The sequence below is a fragment of the Bison bison genome, unplaced genomic scaffold (assembly GCF_000754665.1).
Source record: "Bison bison bison isolate TAMUID 2011002044 unplaced genomic scaffold, Bison_UMD1.0 scf7180017864100, whole genome shotgun sequence".
In the NCBI taxonomy this organism is placed as follows: Eukaryota; Metazoa; Chordata; class Mammalia; order Artiodactyla; family Bovidae; genus Bison; species Bison bison.
In genome coordinates this window covers 929156-939521 of record NW_011494672.1, presented here as the reverse complement: position 1 = coordinate 939521, position 10366 = coordinate 929156, and the positions used below count along the sequence as shown (strand labels likewise).

The 10366-nt window shown below is 42.8% G+C and overlaps 1 protein-coding gene across 4 annotated transcripts in view; it reads left to right on the top strand.

The window, feature by feature from the left end:
• CRIM1 (cysteine rich transmembrane BMP regulator 1 (chordin-like)) overlaps window positions 1–10366 on the top strand; it is a 190828-nt gene that overhangs the window by 75284 nt on the left and 105178 nt on the right. For all 4 annotated transcript variants that reach the window (XM_010838618.1, XM_010838619.1, XM_010838617.1 and 1 more), the window contains one exon: window positions 956–1076. In XM_010838618.1, coding sequence (XP_010836920.1) covers window positions 956–1076 — 121 coding nt within the window. The remainder of the gene's footprint in view (window positions 1–955; window positions 1077–10366) is intronic.

Genomic DNA, 10366 nt, shown 5'->3' with positions numbered 1-10366 from the left:
GCTGATGAGCTCTGCAGACCTGCTACTTTGAGCTACTGGCAGTCTGACTTCTGCCCTCTAGTCAGAGGACCAGATAATTAACTGGTACATAAGAACCTTCAGAGAGGGATCCTGGCTTTTTCTCCTCTTCTTTTTTTTTCCTTCAAAATTTGCTTGATAGGGGCAGTAGGGTTAAAATTTATGGTCCTATGGCTGCCTCCTTCATTCCCCCAGAGAAGGTCATCATCCTCATTTGCAGATATAGCTGTCATTTTAAAGTATTACATTTAAAAACAATCATCATACATAAAACAGAAAGTTATTTTTAGATAAATACATGCATCAAAGTGCCAGCCATCTTATAGTGAAATACCCAGCCCCTGTCTGTCTTCTTGCCAGCTCCCCACCATTCCTCGACTGACTTTATAGCTTGTGCTAAGTCATCTTTGACTATTTACTCAACTTCTCTGCCACATTCGTTTTGTTGCCATGGCCCAGCTGTTCCTTGCTCTATGGCATTTCTAACATCCTTGTTCTTATGACTGCATTGTGGTCTGTGAATAGGTCTGGACTGGAGTGATTGCCTCTTTGAAAGTTTCTAACCATCGGTCAGATTTTTTTTTTAACTGCTAGTTAAATGCTCAAGCCCCACAATCCCTTGCTCCTCTCTTGAACTGTTCCATCTGAAATACCTCTGGCTGATCATCACCATCACAGAACCACCATTGCTCTAACTCTCCGTCTTTCTCTGTGTCTGTATCTTAACTCTTCAGTGTCCTATTCCTTTCTTTTCTTGAACAGAAAATTTGAGTCATATTATAGTTCTCTCACATTGACTGAAATGAGAATGCCAGTGCCGAGACAGGGTTTTCGGGAAACAAGGAAACTACAAAAATTCAAAGAGCCAGGGTTTCCATTTGGGGACTCGTAAGTGCAAGTGAACGTAACAGTGACCCGTGCCTCTATTTGCCCCCAGTTTTCAGTGTGGACTGCAGCACCGTGGAGTGCCCCTCCTTTCAGCAAACCGTGTGCCCCCTGGACAGCTACGAAACCCAAGTCAGACTCACAGCGGATGGCTGCTGCACTCTTCCAACAAGGTCGGTCTGTTGTCTGTCACGCTTTCTCCTCTCTCCAGTGTGGGTGCATCTAAAAATCAATTTCAGGCATGCAGTTTGCGTTTCCCAAGTGCTAGGGGACCCTAAGATCCTCCTGTTTGCGTGGAGAAGTCACTGAACTGTTACTGTGACTTGGTAGTTCCACGTATGGGCCAAAGGCAGGTGTCCTCAGGATAAGTCCCTAATCTTAGAGGGTCCTCAGGCTGGGGTGCCTGTGCACTTTCTAGGCCGGGTCCTGAACAGGCACGTGTGTCCCTCAGTATGTAGCCACGTAGGCAGCGAGGTACGGATCCATGGTAGGCATGTCGTTTGATCCTCCACAGTGGATCTTAAGGTGTTTAACTGTTGTGTCCAATGGGACGAAGCACTGCACGCGTCATAGAATTGCTCCTCAGGGATCCTTGACGTTTGTTATTACACGTCTACCCAGACCCATAACTTGCCTAGGCCACAATGAGTTTAGATTTCTATAATGCTTTCTGAAGGCCAAACAAATCTCTCTTTGGCTTGATAGGGGAAAAGCTGCTGTCAGTTTAGCCTTAGTAGCATGATGTCTCCTTAACCCTGTGGGACTGGGCTTACTCTAGAACTCAGGGGTGCCCAGACCCATCCTTGCCGGGATTCATAGGACCACCATAGAGCTGGCACTTTGTGCTTTGCTTCTGGAAAGACTGGGCTTGGACACTGGGGGCTTACATGCTGTTCCCCGGCTGAGTTGCCCTTCCCTCTTCCCTGCCAGGCCCTCCCCTCCAGCTTTCCCAGGTCACTAAGTCATGATTTTGACAAGTCATCTGATTTCTTTTGACTTCTGGTCCACAGTTAACATCCAGAGTTAACACGGTGCCTTCCTTGACCCAGTGTCTAGCCTCTTTCTCCCCAGTGCCAGGCACTTAGCATCTACATCTGTTGCATGAGTAATTGTGATGATACAAATGGTTTGCTAAGATAGGAATGTGTATGGTCTCTAGTTAAGGTAAGTATCAGTGATTTGTCTGTGATTGGAGTAGACATCCAGAATTGGTTCTTATTACTGGTTTCTTCTTTCTTCTCTTAAAATGCTTTAGTTCTTTGGCATTTCCTAATCATTGTCCTGAGAGAAACCATAGGATTCTCTCAGACATATTTTACAGGACTTGCCCAGTCCTTTATAGTGTATCATAAAACACATGCAAAGATTTTTGTGACCTACAAAAATGCAGTGGTGCAGCATTTTCTTATGACATTACAATGTGTTAATTTATGTGAAGTGCTTGGAAAGGGTTGAAGTATCGTGCAAACGTATTTACTTATCAGTAAAGGAAGAAAATGGAGCATTGCTACCAGCGACAGATGTCCCTTCAAGGTCTTTGTGAAAAGAGGTGGCACATGATATTAGATCACTTAATCAAAACTGAGCCAGCTGTAGATTCACAAGACCTGTAGAGAGGAAAAGGGACGAGTCTCAGTGCACTGTTACAAACATAATGTAGCACCATCTGCATGTAGGAGGCGCAGTGGGCTATTTTTTCAGTCACACTAGGGGGTCGAAATGGATAGAAGCCACAGGAAGACATACTTAATCTCAATTTAAGGAAAAAATAATTTTTCACAACTAATGGTGTACAGTCATGAACTTGGCTACTTCCGGAGATAAACTGAGCTCCCTGTGGCTGGAGAGCCTTCTCTCCCTCTGGGTGGCCACCTTCCAGAGATGCTTAGGAAAAACATCACTTTGGAAAGGAGGTTTGAGTAGAGGCCTTTTTATCCCCATGCTTCTGTGAGTCCTGTAAACATAAACCTTGGGATAGTTATTAAATGTTGACATAGTTTTTACATTGGCATTCAGAACCAAAGCGTGGTCAGTTAAAGGTGACTCTAATGTAGAGTTGGAAATATGGAGAAGGAAGCCATTCAGAAATCCCACGGTACATTATTTGCAGGGAGGGCGTTCTCACCGCTCTTCGGTTTCCTGTATTTTAAATAGTCAGTGACCCTTCCTCCCCTGCTGCCCCTTGTCCACGTGCATCCTGTGTTCCCACCTGAAATAGCCCCTCTACCTCCCCCGCACCCCGCCCGCCCCTCCCCCTGTCATGCTCTCAGGCTTCGGGCCCTTGCATTTGCCTTCCCCTTCTACAGGCTTCTCCTTCTTCAGGACTACATTTCCTTCTCTTTGAAGCGTTTTTCAGTCTTCAGCCCCCAAAGATGACAGGTGTCTCTCCTCTACTCTTATAATGTATTAATAATAATAATAATTCCCATGTATCTCTTTATCATAGCAGTTTTCATAATACATTGAAATCAGTGATTTTTGGGGGGCAGTCTCTCTTAAACTCTGTGTGCTTTTCAAGGGATAGGAGTATTTTATAGCTTTCCATATGGTATAAAATGTGAACCTACATTTATGAATGAATGAATGAACAGGCCCACTATTGGCCATGATGACGTATATTGCAGAAGAGAAACGTTATATTTCTGCCATTAGGTAGTAATAATCCTCCTTGTCTCACTATAAAACCCTTGCAGTTTTCCCCCAACTCCCTTCTTTATGGCCAGTTCTTAGTACTGCAGAAATCCTCTGCTCCAAGCACTGGGCTCACCTCTCAGTTAAATTCCACTTTATCCACAAGGTCTTTGTTCTGCAGCCAACACCCAGCTCATTCCCTAGGTACTCCCAACATATCCTGTCCATGTTGCCAATTAATCATATACTTCCTTGCATTGTTATGTAACTGTTAACATGGAGAAAGTCTTGTCTCACCAGCTAAAAGACATTTCTACAGGTCAGGAATTGTGTCCTTTCTTTTCCTCTGCATATGCGTTAATTTCAAATGAATCAGTAAATGCAGAATAGACTCAGATCATGACTTGACGTGAGCATATTGAGCTGCCTACTTATTAAGGAGGATGGCATTCACGTCATTCTTTGTCAGGAGAATAAAAACCCAAACAATCACGTGAAAGTGGAAATAGAAAGAAAGCCTAATATGTTGTAATAGTGATAGTATTTTAAGGGGAAAAAGGCTACATAACTTTATCCTTGTGTGTGATCCACATCAAAAGTTTTCTCTTTGAGACCATGAGTAGATGTAAAGAAGATCATTTTAGAATATGCAAAACCCTGTTACGATGACTTGACCTTTACCAGCATATGTATAAAGAGCATTGTTAAGAAGTTAAAGCCATTTGAGATCAGAACTGATTATACGGAGAATTCTGGGGGAGAAGCCCTTGACAGTCGGGATGGAGTATAAAGTATTGGAAGCTTTAGCAGAAGAGGTCTACTTTAGGTAGAAGTCACAGACCCCTTTTCTGTAGGATTTATGGTACTTGCATAGACTAGAAAAGGAGTCTGTGGACATGTTTCCCCTCATCTTGAAGAATAAATTCCTCCCACCTTCATTCCCTCCGAATGGAATTGCCATTCTCAGTGAGCCTGTCGCCCATTCAGGCCACTGGCTGCCCTATTTCAGTACCTGCTCACTTTGTGAATCTTCTTTTGAGTTGCCTATTTTCAGTTCATTTTTTTCATTCAGTTGTTCATTCACTCATGGAACACGAGCTGAGCTGAGCTCTTCCAGGTGACAAGACACGCCCTTCCAGGTGTCCTAATCACGCATGGATATCTCTTTCCACTTCCATGCCTGCCAAGTACTGGTTCTCCCACCCATCCCTGCCCTTTCCAAGGATAGGTTAGTCCTGCTCTCCTTGCTCCATATCTGCATTTTCTTAATGCCCCATTCTCCATTGTCACCTCTTTTGCTGTCTTTTCTCGTGAACTTCATCCTATTTAGGGCTCTCCTGGTAGCTCAGCTGGTAAAGAGTCCGCCTGCCATGCAGAAGACCTGGGTTCGATCCCTCGGTTGGGAACATCCTCTGGAGCAGGGAACAGCTACCCACTCAGTATTCTGGCCTGGAGAATTCCATGGACTGTATAGCCCATGGGGTCGCAAAGAGTCAGACATGGCTAAGCAACTTTCACTTTCACCCTGTTTAGACATCGTTCTTCTGTGTGATATAATTTTCATGGTTAATTCTTCCTTCCCTCAGCTTGGTTTAGGCTTCAAGCACCTTGCTGGTACTTTTCATCCTTTTCTGTTCTATTGGAGCTTGAATATGTTGTGAGGTAAATGGCAGCTCATCATACCTTTCAGGAATGAGTCTTAGTGGCTCTGGTCCTGAACCCTGCATGATTACAAAAAGGAAAAATGGGACTATCTGTGGAGCTCACAACACTTCATGGTTCATAAGGCCATTTGTACCTGTGCACAGATATACTTGCCAGTGCCTCCATGAGAAAGAAAATTTACAAAGAGAAAGCCATGTCAGATGCATTGATCAAATGATGTCTTTGCAAGGAAGGGAAAAACAGGAAAGTCTTTAAGTAACATCTAGGTGCAGTAATACTGATAGCTTAACTTACAATGTGCCTTGTCATTTACAAACCTTTTTTTTTTTTTTTTTAAGTTTGTTGTCTTCATTTTGTCTTTCTGACTCCATGAGGAATTTACAGATATGAAAACAGAGGTCGAGAGAATAAGTGACTCATGCAAGATCACAAGCGTTGTTTGGTACAGGGGACAGAGCAGGTCCAAGTCTTTAGCCAGAGTTCTTTGATTTAAAGCCCTGTACTCTCCTCTGCATTTTAAAAAAACAATACTTTGTTGTTGTCTTAAAGCTCAGGAAACACATCAATGAATATGAGTTAATATCTCAACCATCATATTTGTTTATAACAGTGTAGTACATATTAACACAATATACATATGTTTCAGGCCACCCTCAGAAGTAATTGTTTAAAACAGTGAAGCTTTATTATTGCTCATGCCTCAGTGTGTTAACTGGGAGGTTCTTCTGCAGCTAGCTGGTGGCTCGTCTGGGATTGGATGCTCCAAGGTGGTGTCGCTCACATGTGTGGGCTGGAAGGGCCTGTCGCCCACTGTGTGGTCCTCCATCCTGGCTCCTTCATGTGATGGCAGAAACAAGGGAGGCAGCAGCAAAGCTTTAAAAAGAGACCAGCCTGGAAGGCACACAGCATGACCCCACTACATTCTGCTAGTATAAGCAATTCACAGGGCGAGCCTTGGTTCAAAGAATGGTGCAGTGGATTCTGCCTCTAACTGGGAGAAACTGCAGAGAATTTGAGGCCATTTTTAAGTCACCATAACATACATATCGCCAAAATAGGGACTCCTTTAGTTTTCCTTCTCTGATGGTGGAGAGTTGGTGGAGTGCTACAGCTCTGTGACTTCCTTTTCCAATGACCAGTGTCCTTTTGGCCTGGGGCTCTTGGCCTCCTTCCTCCCAGCCACTCCCTTCTTGTTTTTTCCTTCCCGGGCTAGTCAGCAATTTACCTGGGAGTAGATACATGATTTAGAAGCCTCTGAGCACTGCCTAAACTTTAAGCATCATTTAGCTGAACATTATTTTTAACTCTTCTCCTTGCGGAATGTTGTGACTACCTTGTTAAACTTAGTTTTGCCCCATCACACAATAGGAAATACCATTTTTGGACACCACAGGATCTGCCTGGTAAAACCAGGTCAGTTTTTAAAACATCTTACATCTAACAGAAGAGTCTGAAAGAATTTTTTGGCCAACCCAGTACATAGTCATTCCCTTCTGGTCTGGTTGATTATAGAATGATTGAGAGACCTGGACCCACAGGTGTGGTTGGAGTGTGGAGCCCGCCCAGGCTGTGCCTCTGTGCATCCCGTGTCCTGTGTCAGCCAGCTTAGACTGTCTTAAGGAGAAAGCTCCTAGATCATGATTTTTTTTTCTCTATGCTCTGTATTCTTTGCTGTCCCCAGTGTACATGCCTCATTTTACAGTTTTTCCTTTGCCCCTGTAATTTTTCACCAGGATTTTTAGGTACAGGTTCACAGGAGAGAAGTTAACTAGTTAAAAATATAAAAATTAATACCTCTCTTCTCTTTCCTTTTTCTGTACTGTATGTTAAGTGAGTTTTTTAACATCATTATGCCTCTTCTGCTGTGTTATGTGACTCTTATGTTTTTATTAAGAAGATGAATGAATGTGTTATTTATAGTCAGCCATTCTGAATTTATTTTAATGAGATTTCTCCCCAATTTCTTCTGAAATGTTCTGTTATCAATTTCTGTCTCTAAATATGCATTCCTTAATCGTTATTGAGAAAAATCCAATCCAGTTATTTTGAGGTGGAAATAAATGAAGTCATTGTTTATAACATTCAAAAACTTAAAATAGAGTTTCTCCTGGGTTGTGTGCAGTGTATCACGCCAGGTTCCCAAGCTCCCTCCTGGCTCCAGCCTCTCTCTGACTAAAGGGTCTGATTCTCTTCCAGAGCCTATATCCAGAACATTTATATCACTTGCTTTCTGAGACTCTATACTGAAAATCCTCTTTTATTTTTAAATCAAGATTTGGAATCATTGGGCTAAGCATTACTTAGTCCAAAGTAATTAAGATTTTAGAGTATCTGTTAGTTACAGTGTTGACTAATATGTGACTTTGGTTTTCACTAAAAAGCTTAACAGAATGTCTTGAGCATGTTAAGATTCTGAGTACACTTCCAGTGAAAATGCAGCTGAGCCTGAATCCCAGTGTTCCTCCACCCACCCAGGAGACAGGCTGTATGGCTCTTTGCTTTCAGGCAGGGTCCTACCTGCTGAGTGGCAGAGCACTGCTTTGTGAGCATGAGTCACAGGGCAGCACCGGCCCCTGTGGCCCTGAGTTCACTCCCCTCTAGCTCCACCACTCAGGAGACCTAATGTTCCATGTCCTCCACTTGCCTTTACATTGTAGTCTGTAAGCAAATGTATACATGTGCGTAGACAGCTAAACAACACTCCTCCACAGATGACCTGGTGCTGTGCAGAGAGAGCCCTTGTCTAGATCTGAGTTCTAGAATCCATGTCCACTTATGCATGAATCTGGATAAGCCTCCCGACGTCATCTGGATCCGTTTTCTTACCTGAGAGAGGAGGAGACGAGGAGGGATTTGATGATCTCAAAAGTAACTTCTACCTTTAAACTCTTGGACTTCCCACAAACTCTTTAGAATAGCGGGGGGAAGAAACCCAACCTGCTGGTGATCAGAGACTTCTGGGAAAGAAGACAAGGGACTCAGAAGACAGTGAGAGAGTGAGAGAGATGGTTTTCATCATGATAGGAAGAAGGTAAAGTCGAAAGGAAGTCATGAAAGAATTACAGTTACTTTTTTTTTTAGTTTTCTTAAAAAAATTCGGTAAGGCAAAATGAAATAAATTATTAGTCTAATAAAAATATTACAGACCAATCATTTAAACCAGGATAATCAGAACTGGTTGAATTGTGAAGGCTGAGTGGTGATCCAGCAAAAGAGATTGCCTGTTGGTTAATGGCTAGCTGGATATCGCTAGTTGCTTTTTCTTTTTCTACATCTATAAATAGATAGCCCCTTATATAGCAGGAACAGAGACTGTCTGGCCAAAGCCTGAATCCATAAGATAAGGATTTACTCTATTAAACTGCTTTCTAATAGAATGTGGATATCTCTGCCTGTCAGCCTGCCTTGATGGGTGCATTGTGGGGAGGGTGATGTGTGCAGCATCATTATAGCCCTGCACACTCACCGGTGTGAGCTCCATCAACCTGTACATGTCTGCCGACTGGCTCCCACAGCCATATTCGTATCTGTTTGTACCCAGCTACTGCTGCCCCACTTTCTTTAAGGTAAAGTCTGTCTTTGTTTCTCTTCCCTGTCACACCTCTTTATCTAGGTTCTCCATATTTTTATTGCATTTTTCTTTATTTCACACTAAGTTGTGTATACACACACACACACACACAGCATTATATTTGTGGAAGAGTTTTAGATTTTCTGACTTTATGATTACACCATTTTTTTTCTATGTCTCTTCAAGTAAAAAATGGTCTATTGAGTTACAGTCCCTTCTTTGTTTGAGCCTCAGTTTTATTTCTGTCTCATAAGACATTGACCTTAGAAGACAATTTCTCACTCATTCCCTGTTGTATATCATAAAGCTCCAAACACTGTAATTCCAGGAAGGGAAATAAGATAAAAAGAAGGATGCCCCAACCCTGTTGTATAAGAAAGATACATCAGATATACAGCCCATGGCCAGAATGAAGGTCATGAATTTTGCTACAGTATCTAAATAGTCATATGCTGCTGCTTCAGGGTGAAAATCCAGGATGCTTAGTTCCCTTTGCTCCATCCTGATCTCTTTGGACTCTCAAGAAAACTTGCCCTGTTGGTACTGTATTGTATTATGATAATAGAGTCTTGGAGATTGCTGCACACTGGTTTTTGTGACTGGTTGTAGATATTTAGAAAAGAAGCTTTCTGGGGTTTCAGAATTTACAGCCTGAAATTGACTCATCCTAGATGAAGCCAGCAGAATGGAATCTTTGGCAAGTTGTCCTTTCCCTTCAGAAGTGCTTGAGTTACATCAAAATTAATCTAGCCACAAAGCTGCAGTGAGCAAAAACAAGGTGCAGATTTGGAAGTGCTCAGTTAAATAGCCAAGACTCATCGAGAACCTCGTGGAAGACAGAGAACACTGGGCTTGGTATGGGGTGTGGTGATGCATAACATAAGGCTGAGGCTTGAAGGAACTCAACACCTCACAAATACCACCTCCACCAGTCTCAGAAAAGTTTCAGACCTTTGGAAGGTAATAAGAAAGGAACACACACACACACAGAGGTAACCTGCCTTCCAGGAAAGAGTCAAGTCATAGACTGGATTTCTACCAAATAATGAAAACTGCATTTAAGAAAAAGCAATAAAGCAACCAGCAAGCTTTAAATCCAGATTAGGCAAGCCTTAAATCCAAACTACGAAATCAAGGACCTCAAAAAGCATACACACAGACAGAATCACTGATGATCTTTTTTCATATCCCTCCATATTTGCCTGTCGTTTCAAAGCTTGGAATCTACAGGTCCCAGCTTATAGAGAAGTCACAGTTCACTATTCTGCATCATTTAACATCTATCCACTTCTGAGTAATTGGAGAAGGAAATGGCAACCCACTCCAGTATTCTTGCCTGGAAAATCCCACGGACAGAGGACCCTGGCAGGCTGCAGTTCATGGGGTCGCAAAGAGTCGGACACAGCTGAGCACTTTTGAGTAATAGTCTTTGAGAGTCAGTGTCAGAAGTACCTTAACTTTCTCTTGGTTCCTACACGTGCACTTTGGTGATTCTGTTTTCTAGAGCTCCCCAGTCACGTTTTGACTCTAGAACCTCAGCCTGTCTTCAACTGGATGGTGCAGCAGGGACCAGGGGGTAGGCGGGATGATTATACA